At 35.4% G+C, this 18848-nt stretch overlaps 1 protein-coding gene across 4 annotated transcripts in view; it reads right to left on the bottom strand.

Moving 5' to 3' along the window:
- Positions 1-18848, bottom strand: part of TTC7B (tetratricopeptide repeat domain 7B) — a 129937-nt gene that overhangs the window by 74056 nt on the left and 37033 nt on the right. For all 4 annotated transcript variants that reach the window (XM_069858701.1, XM_069858700.1, XM_069858699.1 and 1 more), the window contains exons 5-8: positions 17105-17226; positions 7670-7748; positions 5708-5880; positions 1105-1168 (exon numbers count right to left, since the gene is read on the bottom strand). In XM_069858701.1, the coding sequence (XP_069714802.1) occupies positions 1105-1168; positions 5708-5880; positions 7670-7748; positions 17105-17226 (438 nt within the window). The remainder of the gene's footprint in view (positions 1-1104; positions 1169-5707; positions 5881-7669; positions 7749-17104; positions 17227-18848) is intronic.

The raw sequence follows: 18848 nt of genomic DNA on the forward strand, positions 1-18848 counted from the left end.
AATTCTATATATTGCCATGAGCTGCTCAGGCCTCCTACAGAGTCATAGGCAGCCCTTTTTCTGGCAAGTACATACTACAGCAAAACCAACACATAATATATGGAAACATTTGCTTAGTTTAGTTTTCTGGTGACAGATTGTGTCAGAAACATTGCAAGACATTATTAGGAGTGAGGTAAGTAGTTTGCACTACAATTAAGTGTTTGCTACTTTAATATAGTTCAAACAAGACAAGCTTCACTTAAATGTCCTGATCCTATTTAACTGTACCAAAATAGAAGTTATGCCAGAGAACGAAAGCATTTGAATCACCTATAGAACTTAAAAGTATAATTGATAAGCAGCAAAACAGACTGGTTTATGATGCCTGAGATTCTAGAGATTCCGTTCCCTCCAGTTAGAAAAACAGCAAAAATTCCAGCTTCAGCTTTCCATTTCTGCCGTTTGAGAACACATAAGTGACCTGGTATGCGAATGTCAGTATGTGGAGGTTGATAAATGACTATTAAATCGTACTAGTCAAAAATATGAAAGGCTGACAAAAGGCACAAGTAGGACATTGAAAGGAATCACCTACTGAGGAAATGAGGACATTAAAAAAATAATCCAGTAGCAAATGCCAAATGCCAGTATCATTAAAAATCATTTACAAATCTGAGTGACATCTGAGGTTTCAAGCACAATGGAAAATACTTTTTGGCTATGTTTATTTATTATGCTTCTCTAGTAGTCTTTGATTTGTTTTTTACAACAAAAATAACACATTTTGAGTCTGAAAGGCAACCAGCTGGTGTAACAGGGGCTCCTGCTGATAAGTGATGCCAAATGAAAGACCTGGCTTTGTGTTCACTTGCCTATGGTTAGGAGGAGGTTAGGTTCAACCACTCTAAAGGAGAAAAACTCCATAATGCTTGCAGGCCTTATCTTGCTGGTTCAGAGGAAAAGCAGCTTGACTTTCAGAAGTAACTGCCTGCTTTCCTAACAGAAAATGAAACACAAGTTGCAAAGTAAGGCATGACAAAAAAAAAGTTCTATTTTCTTTTAAAGAGATCAAGGAAAACACACACACAGAGATCACACGCACATTCACTCTATTTTACCTACCATAGATTCACTAATAAGCAGCAACAGTAAGGCTTCTTCTGTATTTTCTTGAGGACAAAAGATGCTGTTCAAAACAAGAATTTAATTATTTCAGCAGAACACATTACATTTAGGAGTACTGTACACAAATATAGTAAGAGTGCTTCTAGAAAAGAGAACAAAGAGTAATGTGCATAGAAAAAAACGATTAGTTAAAATGCATTTCTTTGCAATGCTTTAAATTTGCATTTCAGAAAAGTTGGCCAAAGACAATAAGAGAACAAAATCACCACAGCTGTCAAAGTTCAGAACATTCAAATATTCAGAAATTGCACATAATTTGACAACTGTAAAAACTGCACTCATAACTGGCCATAACTGGCCTCTGGCACCTAATCTGTCTGAGCTGAGTCTACATCACTTATTCAAAGGCTGGCAACACAAGAAGCTCTCTCACAAGAACAAGATAACATTTGTATTTTAGGTAATTTTTGTATTTAAAACACTTGTATTAGTCTTTCATCACATATGCTTGAGAATCTTTTTCTTGATGCACTCAGTAGCTGCAAACATTTTTAAATAGCGCCATGGCAATCTCTGCCTGCTCGTCATAACCACTGTTACTCCCAAGCAGTTAAAACACTTGTTTTTAACAAAGAACACTTCCTTATGACTTAATACTGAAGGTTTGCATACGACTAGTTTGCAAACTTTACTGCTTTCTCTAAATGCTGGATGCTTTCTGAATACTTTTCTAAGTGGGTGGACAGACAAAAGTAATCTGCACCGATAGGAATTTTCATTCATTCTCTCTCTCACACACACACGCAAACAGCAACTGTGTTTTAACTCTCTAGATTTCTTTCTCTAAACTGTTTCTGAATTAGCACAAGTATGACTTCCTGTTAACGCAGGCCAATAGTTCCACTCTTAACTGTTTAATCATAGAAAATAACTTCTTGTTAATAAGCAATTCCTATAGTTACAAGTATATCTAAGCTACAATAAATTACAGATGGGAAGATAAACTTGTCTTAGATTAAAACATCTAGGTTTTTTTTAAACACACTATAAATTAAAGCAGAAATTAAATGCCTGAAAAGAAATAGAATCTAAAATAAATCTGAACTGAAAAGCAAGATTGTGAATGCATTGTGCTAACATACAGCAATTAAGGTTCCAGGGCAGTTGTTTTGTTGTTGGATTTTTATTTTTTAATCAATGTAAACTGCATGTCAGATTTTGAAGAGTATTCTAAATCTTAGAAGACATTTTTATTTTTACATAGCAAAGAAATTTCGAAACACAGTTACTCATGAATGAGAACCACCCAGAACAGAGGACTAATGAGGAGGCAGAAAGCTCCCCATTTACCTATCCAGTCTTTACAGAACTTAGCAACCTGGAATCAGATTTAACATGACTGACTGGCAATGGCTCCCAGAAAGAATAACGATTGGAAATAGTTGATGGGTAATTACTTTCTTCGAGATAAAAGAGAAGTTGCCCCAAAGAGAACTAGTAAAAAGTCACTTCTCAAAAGGAAAGTGAATGTTATTTTCTCCTACAATTTCAAATGTGTTTTGGTAAATAAGTGATGTTTCTCTTAAAAGTGAAGATCCTCTTTATCCATAAATTAATGAGGAATTTCTTAAACCTGTGCATCTAAAAAGCTCAGTTTAGTTGACTGAACTCAGATGTTTCCAGCATTTCCTGACAGATGCAGGCATATATGAGTAAAGTAATCCCAAGGTAAGGGCAGAGCAAAAGAGGCAACTGGAAGCATGCAATGGCTAGCAATCAAAGGCAAACCAAGAAATTTAACACTTCTTCAACTGAGGACAAAGAAAACTGAAGAGGCAGTAACACAGAGATCTATAAAATCATAAATGGTATTAGCCAAACATTCACCAACCTCAAAAGAATACAAGGTACTTATGTAATACATTAAGCAGCATATTTAGAAAAAAAATAAATCTCAGACTGAGAGGTGGTGATCGAATGAATACCTAGGAGAAGGCTCCCTTTATGTCTGTCTTGCTGTTCAATGTCTTAGGTACTTGCTTTCAATCACTGCTGGAGATGAGATACTCCACATAATTTATCTGATCAGGCACTAATCACTCTGATGCTATGACATAAAATGACTTGACTATATGCTTTGTTGAAATTATTGAGTTTCTCACTTGGATGTCCTGAGAACAAGAAAATGGCATCGAACAACACTTTGCCAAGAGGCATGTTTCTACAAAAGGATGAGTTGAGAATGAAGAACATAAGTTTGAAAGACGGAGCCAGAGAAACCTGTAAGGAAGGAGAAATCTTTGAAGACAAAGGCCATTCTACTTGCTAGTAATAATGACACCGTAATTATATGGGCTTCCTGCTGTATGAAGTATTCATTAATGAAAATCTGCAATAAATGTAGCTGAACAACTCAAATGCCTCAAGTATGACAGCATTTCAGGTTACAATATAAAGACACTGTGAACACTAAAACAAAAACCTCTTCGGAATTTTATGTAGGAGCATCTCTACAAGCAATCTACCATAGAAGCAGACTCTTTTGCACAAAATAAGGTGACATGAAGGCAAAAAGCTTTCATATTAACTAACAAGACACTCTAAGAGAGCAACAGACTGTTCTTTAGGATTTGCTGTGTGAAACCAAGCAGTTTGAACAAGAAAATGTGTGACTCTGCATAGAAGGGAGTTCCTCATGTTTGGGCAACAAAAGTGTACTTTTTTAAGTGCAGTGATCACAGTGTATCCACAAATCAAGTATTTCCTTCTTTCCAAAAAGGTTTCCTATATGTACAGTTCATTAATTACGTACTTGCAGAGACTATTACAGTTGTAACTCGTAGTTTTGGCTAAATGAATTTTCAGCTCTGTGCCTGCACCTTCTTCTAACCTCAAAACACTGCTTTTTAATGTCTTTACATCTTAGACATAGTTAGACAACAATGAAATTAAAAAATTCACAATGCCTGGGGTTTAATCCTACAGGTGGACAAAGTAGTAGTTGTAGTAGTAGTAATAGCAGTAGTAGTAGTAGTAGTAGTAGTAATAATAATAATAATATATTGTGATTGTAATATAATTAATATGTTGTTGTTGTTGTTGTTGTTGTTGTTATTCCTTGGAGAAAAAGGGTCAAAAATTTCATATGGAACAGACTCCTCAAAAGATATTTCCAAATCACACTCGTTTCACAGAATCAAGGAATAGCTGAGGTTGGAAGGGGTCTCTGGGGATCATCTAGTACATCCCTCCTCCACTGAAAGCAGGGTCAGCTGACAGGTTGCTCAGGACCATGTCCTATTGGATTTTGAGTATCTCCAGTGATATTCTATAGATTCCACAACCTCCTCTACTTCTGTGATTTTTTTTCCTCACATTTAAATGGAATTTCTTCTTTAAATGGAGACTCCATCTTCCCCATCTGCATTGCTTAGCACTATCCTACTCTGGCAAGATCATTCCCTCCCATGGTACAATCTATTTCTCAGTTCTCTGGCTTCCTGTACTTTCAAGCACACATCAAAATAAGCAAGCAATAGTTGTTGAGGAGCACAAAGGTTGCAGATTATGTAAAACAAGCATACAACAAAGTTTCATCAGCTCAAACTTAGTATCAAGGAAATAAAAAAATTAATTAAGAAAGGCAGTGCCAAATGGTTAGGATTTCACCAGCATGCTCTGACACAAGCCCATTACTTCAGGCAGTAAGCTACACTCAAGGACTGTAATAAAGTGCAAAATTTTGTTAAAATATATTTTTGGAACTATCAGAGTGTTTCTAAGGAAAATTTTATCTTAAAACCTCTTTTTCATTTATCAGGTACAAACAAACAAGCTATTAACTTATGAGAATAAGTTCAAATTCAAGGAAGTGATTACCCACATTTAATACAAACAGTAATGGTGATTGGTCTTGGAAAAAAATCATGCATTTTCAAGAAGGAAGAGACACATTGCAAAGCTACTTCTAGAATTAACCATGAGATACGCCACACAAGAATGATTCATAGCATGCCACTTATTTGAATCACTGAAAGAATAAACTCAACAAAAAGATAGAATCATACAGAAATGCCAAAACTAACCTAAAAAGATTAAAAGGTAGCTGTTTGGGGAAATAAAATGCTTTTGAAACTGCTAAATTACTAAATACGTTTTGGGTTTTTTTTTATAATGTTTCAGGGATGCATTTGAATCTCCATATTGCTAACTCTCTCCTCTCTATGATAAAGCAGAATCAAGCACCAGAAACAGCACTCAACTTTTAAAATATGCCATTTCAGATTTGTTACCCAGTTCATGTTCTCTTTTATATCCCAGGTGTAATATCAGATATTAACTCTACCATATACTCCTATATAGCACAAAAAAAAGTATTCTGAGAATTAAGAACAAAAGGTCTCATGTAAACTTCTGCCTGGAGAAGTATGTTGCTTCCCTAATTCTCTTGAGGGACTACGTAAACACACACAACACAGGAAACACTCCCATTCATGTTGCCCAATTACTTCTACATTTTTAACAATATAAACTAAATGACCTAGCACATAGGGTAACAATTGCAATTACAGCAACAAGAGAGGTATGAATTCAGCCATACTTTTCTCCAGTGTATACCCGCGGTCTTCTACTGAGTGCGTAATTCTTAGTATTTGAACCTTTTCGCAGTGGATCATCTAGGGGTGATTGGTGAGGAGGATCTTCCAGTGGATTCCAATAACTCTGCTCACACATGCCTCGTAACAAAATTTCAGCCAGCTGTCTTGCTATCGTCTGTAAAAGTGAAAGATAAATGTTTTCATTAGAAATGCTGAATACAAACTCTTCAAAAACACATAGATTATTTCAAATGAAGACTAGTCACGCAGAATACATTTTCTGTTATTTTAAGACATTCAAACCACCCAGGCATACTCCTGTTTGTAAGGTACAAGTACCCAGTTCAATTCTCTAAACACAAACTAAAAAAAACAGTGGTAACAAACAATTTTTTAATCTTGTCAGTTAAATCCAGATACTTCTGAAGTATCAACACCACCAACTGTTACTCATGTGAGAGGAGCACATTCAGGTATGTTTTCAGCTACTTTGTGCTCAATAACCTCTACTGCCTCTCCAGGCCTGGAGAAGATGTTTCCATGTGAGAGACCATAGTGGAGCAGGTATTTCCCTGTGGTTCGTGGATACGATGGCAGTGGAGCAGAAGTCCACATTTCAGCCTGCTGAGGACCAGAGTGGAGCAGGTTGATATTCCCTGAAGGAATTGCAGCCCATGGGAAGGACACTATACTGGAGCAGGGGAAAAGTGTGAGAAGTAAGAAGTGGCAGAGCAAGAGCTGTTATAGACTCACTACAACTCTCCATCCCCCATATGCCACTTGGGGAGCAGGAGGGTAGGGAGAGGCAGTAGAAAAGTTAGGAAAAAAAGACTGAAGTTGAAAGTTTTGGGGTTTGTTTCTCACTGCTCCCTTTTAGCTGACAAATTAATTTCCCCCATGTCTAGTGTGTTTTGCCCATTACAGTAACTGGTAAGCAAACTCTCTCTTTACCTTTACCCACAAGCTTTTCTATCTTATTGTCTCCCCATCCAACTAAGGACCAGGCATTAGAGAGCATCTAGGTGGGGATGTGGCAGCCAGCCAAGACCAGCTCACCACAGACACATAGTCCAAACCCCAAATGACTTTGGATTATGACAATTTGTACATGAAGACACTGGTCTTTGCTGATGTTGGTGAGGCTCAGCAAGAGTGAATCAGCATGATAGTCTACTTCGACCCACTGTTATTGGCACCATCTATTTAAGTGTAAACTTACATACATAAATATGATTTAAATAAATAATATTCATTTAAAGCTTTTAAGTAATGCTATAATCCATAACTATCAGTTATTAAATGAATTAAGAAAACCATTGCCTTCCATATTACCACTTTGGAAGTTTTAAAGGCCTAATATTAGGAAACTACAACAGTTTGAAATTCATTACAGTAGAGCAAAAGATATAAGCCTTGTCCCTTTATTATAAAAAAGATGCAAGAGAGATACATCACTCTCTTGGTAAAGGTTTATTTTCTGTCAATATAAATAACAAATCTTCATTAACTTGCTTTTTTTGTTTTCCTTTAAGAGGCTTTATCAGAAAATAAAGAAATGATAATGTGGTAACTTCCAACTGAATAGAACACACAAAGACTCTGCACGCTGTCCTCACTCCTATTATATTTCATATATGTAAAACACCCTTGTGAAACTACAGACAGTCCTAAATATGGCAACCATGATTAAGGCTGAAAGTATAAGTCAGAGACCAATCAAGGTTTTAAATATAACCACACATAGGAAAGAGAAATAGGGCAGAATCCAGGCATCATTTTTTATGATTTTTATTTTAATTATTCACTTAAACCAGGAAATATAACCTTAAAAAGGGGTGGATAACAGGTCCAAATCAATTTGCTATGAATCCGATTATACGCCCTTAACTCATCCATTACATTAATGCTTTAATTGCCAACTAAAGTTTGATGCTGTGATAGGAACCTGGTTTAATATAACTTACCATTCGCAGATTTTGCGTCGTTCTTGTTTCAACAGCTCTTAACAACTCTCTAAATCTGCCAACTCCTCTCGTCAAGTTCCTGTATATAAACATAGAATTTGACAACATTCCAACTTGGATTTAGTAATGCCTAAATATATTACTCGATAAAGTTGTTTAAAACCATGCTATTTTTATTTTCCTCATCAACACCTTTCTAAGATATATATATATTTATAAATATATATATATTTATTCATCTGGAAACCCCTCCACTGATTACTATAACAACATTCCCTGCCAGTTTACTGAAAAGAAGAAACATTTTCATGATCTGTAGATTTCTCATGAGAAAGCAAGGAAAATTACAAGATGTGACCACCCAAAAAAGGGAAAAATTAAAATTGAAGTTGGTCTTGGTATTACAGTGGTTTTAATTTTCAATTACATTAGGCTTCAAAGTATAAACTTTGGGGAAAAAAACAAATATTTCATTTTAGCTCCCTCCCGATACCTTAAAATAGGGAAATAAAATAGGAGTAAATCTTGTAATCCTCAGTGAAAGTAATGTAACATTTTACACTTATTTTCAGAGAGGAAAAAGCACAAACATGGCAAGGCCCACTGTGTGGCGAGAAGAGGACTGGGGATCAGTGTTCTGTTCTCAACTCAGGCTGGCTTTTTGTGTGACTTCTGCATCTTAGATTTCTTCGTCAATACGTCTTCCACTTCTGCTGCCTAAGCAGCCTTTGCAAAAAGATTCAAGACCCTCAGAGAGGATGTATCATTCATACTAACAATTTTAGCAGTTCTCTCTTCTCAAACACCAGATCATTTTGAATGGCCTCACAGTTTTATCTTCACCACTGTACTAGTGATCTCAGCGAATTGTTCTTTTACTGCACTTAAAAGCAGTTGAGAATATTTTCTTTTATATTAAAAAAGTTTGCGTTTGAACTGGTGAAGGACTGGGCTTGGCTTTTTGCTGAGCTGAACAACTGAATTCTACAAACTCAACATATGACATAGGACAGACATTTCATTACTTGAAGTTTAGTTGCAAAACAAAAATCTTTGAGCAATAGCATGTTTTGTGTTAGATCGTTGCTGTTATGTCATATAGTTGTATTATCTTAAGATACAATTTTGTGTGCAAGTTGCATAACATTTACCTAACATGGGCTCACAAAAGATGTATTACGTACAGCATAAGGCTTTTCATAAGTAAAAGCACTACTGCACTGCACTATAAAGCTGATGTTGAAATTGCCTCCCTCACTCTGATGTCTTTATTTACAGATGTATTTAAAATACTGATCTTCTGAATTGCAACTTCGTACAAATTCAAAAATGCCAGCATTTTTACAAAGATACTTTCTTTACATTTAATTGCAGAATTCCTGAAACCAGAGTGTTTAATGCAAGAGATCACAGAATCATAGAATGGTTTGGGTTGGAAGGGACCTTAAAGATCATCTAGTTCCAACCCCCCTGCCACAGGCAGGGACATCTCCCCACTACATCAGGCTGCCCTGATCTTACTATAGAACCATAGAACTCTTATCACTTTACCTAGAGACCTATTCATTTATCTTACTTTTCAGATTACATGATAGTCTGTTCTGTTTTATATAATGAAGGATTATCAGTGTATTTCAGAAACTTTAGTCTCCAGCAGACAGATATCTTTCAATACCACAAATTCACCTTCTAAAATATTTTCATATAAAAGCTCATTTAAGAATAATTAATGTTTCCAATTAACACAACCTGTATGGACACATTGAAATTTATGTCAAAGCCAGCCACAAGTTGGTTAAAATTAAATAACCACCAGTCACAAAAGAAATACTGATTGTTTGTAGGAAGTCCACACAGTACAGCAGAGCTTGACCACAGAATGACCAGTCAGTACATATTAAAGAAAATCAGTCCTGTGTGTACATCTAACATGGAAACAACTACATTACATATTTCACACAGGCAGGCCTCTTAATAGTTAATGAATATTACACCCACTTCATGTACTAAGGAGGTAAGTACAGAAAGTCAGTAGGCCAGATTTTAAGAAAATCTCTGAACTCAATGGAAGCTGGATACCTTCAGCACCTTTGGAAAGCTGAAATGCATACGTTCAGTAATACCACATGCTAAATATTTTTCAAAGCCAAAATGAGACCACTGGAATCCCGGCTTTAAGTCCTCTGCTCTACGTGCATATTTCTCATGAATGGAGTTTTCTCTCAAGGACTGCATTGCAAAGTCAAGATTTAAAAATAACAAACAGCAAGAATTTGTCAGCTTGAAACACTAATTTCTCAGTACAGATGAAATATATATTATGTAGCAGAACTTCAAATCACAATAATTTAAATCTTTATGAAATTTTAGGAATTAGCATTTTTTTCCCTATGAAGTTTATGCCTTTTGATGCACTACAGGAAGAAAAACACACTCTGTGAAAAAGTATGCAACTTTTATAGTCGTTACAAACCTCATGCCAGGTTGTTATTAGGCACCTACTCCATTTTTATAAGCATCTGCAGGGGATTGAAACTTGTGACTGAAGTTCTACTGTATCATGGAAAGAGCAGTAAGATTGTACAAGCAAAAAAAATCCTTAAAATATAAAATTAGTTTTTGCTTCATAAAGCATTTAACACTGACCTACTGCACAAGTGAACACAAACACAACACAGACTTGTTGAGCATCTTCAACATGAAGTATACTAAAAAAAAATCACTTCAAAACTATGACCTAAGTAACCCAAAAATTGAGTTAAATGCTTTAAGAGACAAGTAATGAAGCAAAAATATACCATGAACAATATGGTAGATCTCCACACTGCACTGCTTTTAGCTAAGTACATTTCCTGTATTTGTTAACAGTTTGTAATGTTGGAAAGAAGAGGGTGGCAGCTATTCTGGCCCATTCTTTTCCCACCTAGCCTAGGAACCACACAACTTTTACCTGCTTTTCACTAGCGTGCCTTCATGTCAGCAGTTCCACTAGTGCTGATTGAATGCCAGAGCAAAAGCGCAAGTTAACTTCGAGAAAAACATCCCACAGTGTCTGTAAATGACTTTGAGATCCCTTTCATTCTTGAGACAAGAAATTTTAAGGTACATTAACATGCACTCAAAAGTTGACACATTTTCAGTAGTTTCAGGCAAGACAAAGCGCACAGAAGGGCACTGCTTGTTACATACATGTGTGTTTGTATGACTGCCTCCCACCACAACATGCTCAAGCCAAGCCCACTGAATTCCATCTTCCTAGTTTTTAAAGTCTATTTAAAATTTTTGCTGCTTTAAATCTTCAAAACAAAACAAAAAAAAGCCCTACTTTGAGCTTCAGGTAGCACTATACCTGTCAGACATAGAACTAGGACTTAAAGGTACAATCTGCTACTTAAAGTCTATATGGATTGATGCCCTTGGGGTTAATTTGCATCCTGTGTCTACATATGTGCACCCTAAACCCCAACAATTAATGCTAGAACCTAACTAACTATTCTAATGTAAGATCAAATTTTTAAGCTCCTTTGGAAACTTCAGGCAGCATTTCTGTTTATAATAATGAAAATATAACTGCACCTATGCAAAGGTGCTGGCTCTCTCTGTTTAGGAGTGAGCAATAGCTGTAGCGATGACATAAGGAAAGTGCAGGAAGAAAATAATGGGGCAGTAAGGACAAACCTCCAATGCCAATTCCAGAGACCTGAATATAAGCAGCAAAAAACGTCTGGCACAAACATATTTGTGACCATCTCCACCAAGAATTCTGTTGGTTTTAGAAAGTGCATTTGGCATCAGACAACACAGTGCTTTGGCATTAGTGGTCCAGATAAACCTCACACCTCGGACAATTATTTCTTATCTTTGTATTTTTAAACAAACATGTAAAAATGTAGAAGAGAATGAAGAGAATGAATTTGCTTAATGAGAAACAGTCTACATTTGAAATATTTTAGGATAAAAACCCAAAAGCTATTCCTTATAACAAAGGCAGCGAGATCTAATCAAAATATACTCAAAACAATCTACAAAAGAAATGTTTTAAATTTAACCTCAGAAAGTTGATAAGATTAATTTACTTTCTATTTACAGCATATTTTGATAATATCTTCTGCATTAGTGTAAGAAAGGTTTTATTTGTCAGGCATTTCCCTTACACTTAGCTATTGAAAAAACCCAAATATTTAGTCTAACATTGCCTTTTATATAGAATAAACATGCAACTGCTCTGCAGTTTGGTGCTATACTATTAATACTTCTCCCATTTAAGTCAGGAAAATATATCCTGAGCCATGCCAGTGAACAGGCTCTGATACTTATACTAGGCTAACTATTATCTCATTCCTGAGGTTTACTGTATCTCATTTGAAAAACAGTCATGTTTTAAAAGGAGAGAAACTTAAGAACAATGAGATAAAGATTTCTTGATCGATGTGCTGAAACAGAAACTACTTTTAGAATTGAGCCGAATTCGCAAATGCATGTCTCCTCCCTCCCTCTTTCTATCTATATTTATATATAGAAAAAGAACTGCAATGTTTGTAAACTCCACAGTACATTGTAAGTTTTAAAGTTTGGAGTTTTCTCCCAAGAATTCAAGTAGCATAGAAAACAAAGGCTTTGACTTTAGAAAGGAAGGAGTAAAGGCAGGCAAAACTCTTGCTCCATGTGCCAATATAAACAGTGGCATTTCAGTAACTTTAGTATGACAGGCAGGTTTACAAAAAAACATAATAATGTTTTAAATCTATACATTTTAGGTCATAACTTTCATCCAATTAAGAGTAATTTACACACTATTAGGACCAGAAAATATTTTACATTGAATCATATTACTATATTAGCAAAAACCAAGAGATTAACTCTTTACCAGTAACAGAACAACATCCTCATACTCGGGCATGTCATTTACTATACTAGAGCGATGGCTTTATATAGCCCTACAGAGATGAGTTTAAAAAGTAAAAATTAAAAGGACTGAAATTCTGTGGCATTCTGCAATGACTTTATTAAAGGTCCAAATGGACAATGCTAAGTCTTCTGCACAACTGATGATGCTTCAGATGGGTGTGATCAATGTTTGTGCCTATCTTCCCTCAGGTTTCAGGGGGCAGAAAGCATAATTTTATCCACACAGCAGATTCAGATCTCAGCAGATTCAGAGAGTGATGGGTATCTAGTGCAGTATTCTAACACAGTGGACAGCTGTCTTGATGTGCTTTTATGTCAAGAATTCACATAAATCCTTCTCTTACAGATTTCATAACCGTAAAATCTCTGTCTGTAACTGCTATATTCGTGCATCTGTGCAACGGAAGCACTTATGGACTGGCTTCTATTCACTCTCCCTAACTTCCTAACACGACAGCTATATTCCCATGCTATCTTTATTCAAGCTACGGTGGAATAAAAAAATAAGCATATGAAACAAATTCTGCATAGACAAGTCTTTTATATAAGTAACTCTAAGGAGGTTTATTTTGTTGTTGTGCTTGTCAAACATTTTGTAAGTCAATAAAAAACAACTATATGCAGAAAAGCTGGTTGGTTTTGTGAAGGAGGCTGGTAAGGTTCTGCTTCTCTGCAGGGGTACCAGCACAGGCAATGGCACCACAAGGAGTACAGACCTGGTCCAGGTTCCTCAGGCTTTGATTCAGCATGTGAACCATGATGGAGATTCATCCAAATTGTAGCTGGGCTTGCCAAGTCTGGTTTTCACATGATGGCCACTTGATTTTAGACTTCAACCAAAAAGCTCTTTTCCTTTAAGAGCATACACTTGGCTGTATATTTCTGAACACCACTCCCTCAAAAATAAAAACCATTTCTAATTTCAGTTTGTCTTCGTTATCTCCTAACACAAATACTAGGATAGAAGAATTACTGGGTACATATACTGCTGTCCTTTCTCACTCAGGGGGGAATTATTCTTGGAAATAGCTATGCTAAAGTACTAATGTCAAAGTTCCCATGCTCATAACTTGTCTTGGAACAACATTAGGACTTTGGACTCCTTCAGTGTGAAATTACAGAGAAACTACCGCTCTAAATGGAAGTTGTGCAATCAGCCTGAAAGACATTTAAAGTTTCATATTTCAGAATGTTTTTCAAAAAGCACATATACCCTACTCCAAGTTTTCCCAGCTTCTTTGTTAATCAATTCCAAGCTGAAACGTTCCTCTGCAAACACTCCTCCATTCAGAAGAGTGCCTCTTCTTTTCTTTTTAAGATAATTGCTTTTCCATGTATTTTCAAAATGCCAGCACTTAGCAGTTAGGCTAAGTTAGGTTTCAAACACTTAGTAGTTTTTCATACAAGATAATGCATACCTGAAAAATAGTCACTTAATCCTCTACAAAAACTTGATTTCTCAGTTTAAAAGAAGCTCTCTGTACAGTAAGTGAACAAAGGGGAAATTTAAAGTGGATCAACTGGCTTTCTGGGCAGGCAGCAATACTCCCTACATTACTACTAAAATTATGCTCTTCCAGCTAGAATAACAGTTATCTTAAATTCTTTTCCAGTTTGTAACTGACACACATACACATAAATGATGCTTCCACTTCTAGTGGAATAAGTGTAACAAAAAGCCACCTGACTCTGAGAAACGCAACAGAACAAAACCTACTCCATAGCAAAAAGACTTCTGAAAAATTCCTATCTCCCAAATATTTTGGTAGATGTTTGTTAATACTTATAGGAGTGGAACTGAAACCTAAAATAACCACCAAAAATCCATAAACATCTCCTCAGATCTTTAAGCATGCGCTAACACATAAATTACTACAGACACTATGTGGGTAACAACATAACATTTGACTCAAACCAATGTCAGGTTATATTTTGGTGAAAGGAGCTTGTAATTCAGGTTCAACTCTTCTAAGCATCAGCCTCACTCATGAACACACACAAATAAGAGGCTCCACTGCATTGCAATATGAATAGCACATTCAGTCTGCCAGAAAAACCAGTATTAAAGCCCTTTTAACATGTACAGCTTCAACTGCTAAAAAAAAGCTTATTTAAAATAAATGGTTCGATGTTTCTATTCCTGAACTGCCTATATTAAAGATCTCTAAATTTCCTCTCCTTGAAAATGTTCTTATAATGTTTATAATTTTAGTTTAAATTCAAACTTGACGTATGTTGCTAATTTTAATTGAAAGATCTTGAACTGAATTTCTATAAACATTCTTAACATCAGGAGAAATGACAGATAAAACCCAAGCAAGGCATCCTTAATATAAATGTATTAAAAAGCATGCTTAAATTTGTCCCCATTAGTAAAATATATATTTAAAGTTCTGTTCAGTTCTGGTAAACCCAAGTTAAAGGCTAAAATAAAATAATAAAAAAAAAAACGGAAAAGACAGGGCCCATAAAAGCAGCAACATAACTAGCAGTCTGGAAAACTGACCATATTAGGAAATCTTGAACGATCTAACAGCAGGAACATGTAAAATAATGATTGGCACAGAGCTATTTTCCCAAACACCTCTCTTCTTTTCATACCACCAAAAAAAAAGTAGCACTGGCCAGTGAAATCAGAAGAAGAAATTTAAAATTAAACATATAATGTGTAATTAGCTTGTAAAGTGTAAGTGACCATCGCACTGAAAACTGCAGTAAAGATTACGTGACTATGTAGACGTCAACAAGAACACCAACAGCTTCACTGTGAAAGACTGAAGTGCACACAGAATACAATCACCCTTCCAAAGTTCACAACAGATCAACTGATACAGTCTTGGAAAAATGCTTCTATGGGCTGGATGTTCCTTAATATCTTACTGCATGATTTTTGTGTGTGACTGTTTTTTCTTAGTTAATCTTCACAGAATCACAGAATCACAGAATAACCAGGTTGGAAGAGACCCACCGGATCATCGAGTCCAACCATTCCTATCAAACACTAAACCATGTCCCTCAGCACCTCGTCCACCCGTGCCTTAAACACCTCCAGGGAAGGTGAATCAACCACCTCCCTGGGCAGCCTGTTCCAGTGCCCAATGACCCTTTCTGTAAAGAATTTTTTCCTAACGTCCAGCCTAAACCTCCCCTGGCAGAGCTTGAGGCCATTCCCTCTTGTCCTGTCCCCTGTCACTTGGGAGAAGAGGCCAGCACCCTCCTCTCTACAACCTCCTTTCAGGTAGTTGTAGAGAGCAATGAGGCTTAACCTATTATGTTTATTACTGATTGCTTTCACACACAATATGTCAGATTGAATGGACCATTTCCATTCCTGGGCTTCAAAATTCTTCAAAATTCTTCAACCTTTCAGCTTATTCTTAACTGCAATTGCCACTGGGATTCTTTCAATATTTTATTTATCTTGTCTTCAGGTGTAAAACTAGAAATTTTATTTTTAGCTCTGGTAAACGAAAAAAACTAATTTTCCCAACATTCCTCCTGCAATTAAGTGATGAAAACAAAACTAAAACATAACTCTCAGATCATGTTTCATTGCAGCACTACTTCATTACTTTAAGAATGACATTTTAAGAGCTTAGTGATCACTTCCATGCTGAAAACCCTGAACAGTTTGAAAACTCGGATAGCCTTTTGTCACCCTACAATTAGCACATTAAAATCTCAAAACTCTTTACAGACACTGCATGATTTCCCTTCATCTCCTGTTTATGTATTTGAAAAAATAAGAAACATTTTTGGTACAAACCAGTAGCCCTAACAAGAGTTCCAATATTTCAATCAAATCACATTTTCCTAATGAAATAAGAAATCCTGCAAACAAATTTTTAAACCATGTGATTTCAACAACAAATGTCAGGAATGTACTTAAAAACCATTTGTGCCAAGTTTTGAAGCTCTTAAAATGGAGTGTTGTAACCCTTTTTTCATTTTCTATAATATCTGAATTTATTTTTAAGCTCTTAAGGGAAGAGTTACTTAAAATAAATTATAAAGGATCTTCCATGCAGAATCTAAAAGGATCTATACAGCAGGTACAATGGGAATTGTATACTTGTATACATACTGTTGATCTTCATGTACATTTATCCTGCAGCATAATGTTAAAATAAGTGATAACTGAAGAGATTTGGAAAAAAATTACAAAATCAAAATTATAAAAATCAAGAGTTTCATTATGTTGTCAATCACTTTCTAACAGTGTCTAGTAATACAGTAAAACAAATTTCAAATAGCTGAAGTTTAAGGTATTTTAAGTTCTCACATTTAGTAAGGAAAAAATATAAAAATGCTTTCTGTTTATTATACTTTCATTAAAGGATTTTACAATATGTAAATAAATAGCATATGGGCAGCCTCATTATATCAATCGAAATGTCACTACGTTATTAATAAGAGGCCTCTTCACTACACAATCCATAATTACTAAAACCAAGGATGCCCAGTAAGACCACAAACACAAAACCTAAACAAAAAAGGAAACACAAAAAAAGGAGAATCAAAACTTACCCATTCTTGAAATATAAAACATGTGCTCTTTGAAGTCCTGTTTCCAGGAAAAAACCAAGTTCTTGTTCTTGTGCAGCAGGCCCTGGCTTAGGGCTTCTGTTTTGTATATTGGCATTAATTATCTGAGAGAAAAAAAAGAAAAAGGGAAAAAATGTATTTAGAAGAATAATCAATCAAGCTTTGTGGACTCATACACAAAAAGGTCTAATCTGAAACCCTGTTAGGTTAGGAAAGATTGCTGCAGAAAGAGGTAAGAGGATGAAAAGTGATCTCCAGAGTGATTTAAAGAAAACAATATAGAAATAACTTAATTTGTATTACATCAACATTAAAAATACTTTCTTAATGTGGAGAGCTATCAGTTCACATTTGCCTGTATCTGCACAATACACAGCCTACCAGACACTAAAAGACAATAAAAAACAAACACCCAAAGTAAAAAAAAAATCAGAAAATAAAAATGTATGCATATTTAAAAAAAAAAAAAGGTGAACTACTTTTCTTCTCCCCACTATATCAGTTTTCTCTTCCTCCTTCCTTTTGCTTGTGGAACTATAACTGCACCTCACAACCCCTTCAATGGCAAGTGACAAATGACAGACCCGAGGTTTGCAAGCAAGAGGTCTGAAAAAGAGGGTCAGATTAATTCTGCTAGCTTGCTGCAATCCAATATTATTTGCAAGACAAAGAACGGAGCCCCACATGTATTGTATTTTGTCCAAATATATCTCAAAATCTAAATAAAATGCAGTAGTGTATAACTCCTAGAAACAAATGGTACCACAAATTTTCTTTTCAGTAAAGAAAAAGTATTTATAACACTTGAAGAGTTTGTGCTAAGTGATAAGAAACAGAAGACAAGGACAATTCTCTTAATGAAAACAAAAGGATGAAATAAAAGAGCCTATGTATACCTGTACGTTCAGATAAAGCCTGAAGCTTTTAAAACATGAAACATTATGCTGTTTACAAATAAAGAGCCTAACTTTAACTTTCCATAATTCATAATCCATAACTTATAAAACAGGGGGATAAAAGAAAACAGTAACTTCTGCAGAGCTGTTTGTACGTTATATTTTGTCTAAGATTAAGAAGGTCAGATATGTATCAACTTTCATCAATAAAAAATAGGTCTCCTGCATGTCTAGTAGCTCTCTTTCTACTCATACATAGTATGAAAAATACAGCAACTCTGAAGTCCAGATTCAGATGCACACAATTGTCTTTAGGGAAAAAAATCCAAGTACTTTTAATGGTAACTGTAGTTTCATACATAAAGTGAGGAATGACAAATGACAAATGGCCTAATTTTTCAATTTCTCAATGTTCCCTCAAGTTGAGAACATTGTCCTGATTCAGTTTATAGAACTATTACAATTTATCTGAAATTCATCTATATTTTAAAATTCATATGTTTATCTGGCTATCATATCTGAGGATTTTTTCACTGTCCCAGGATTGTGCCTATTAGCTGAAGCAAACACATTTCCAGTTACTTTTCTGGACACCCCCAACACATCTGGTGTCTTGCTGACAGGTACAGTGCTATTTCAGAATTTTACATTCAAGTAGTTTTGTAAAAAGGACTTAAGAGCAGTTATTGGCTCCAAATAAACATCAACAACATCAATTTTCAATCTTTATGGTGTCATTTTGAAATAAACTCTTTTCAGGAACTATCCAAAGAGCTAGTAAGTACATACATAAAATGTACGTATTGCTACATGTGTACGTTTGAAAGACA

Source organism: Phaenicophaeus curvirostris, chromosome 5, assembly GCF_032191515.1.
Source record: "Phaenicophaeus curvirostris isolate KB17595 chromosome 5, BPBGC_Pcur_1.0, whole genome shotgun sequence".
In the NCBI taxonomy this organism is placed as follows: Eukaryota; Metazoa; Chordata; class Aves; order Cuculiformes; family Cuculidae; genus Phaenicophaeus; species Phaenicophaeus curvirostris.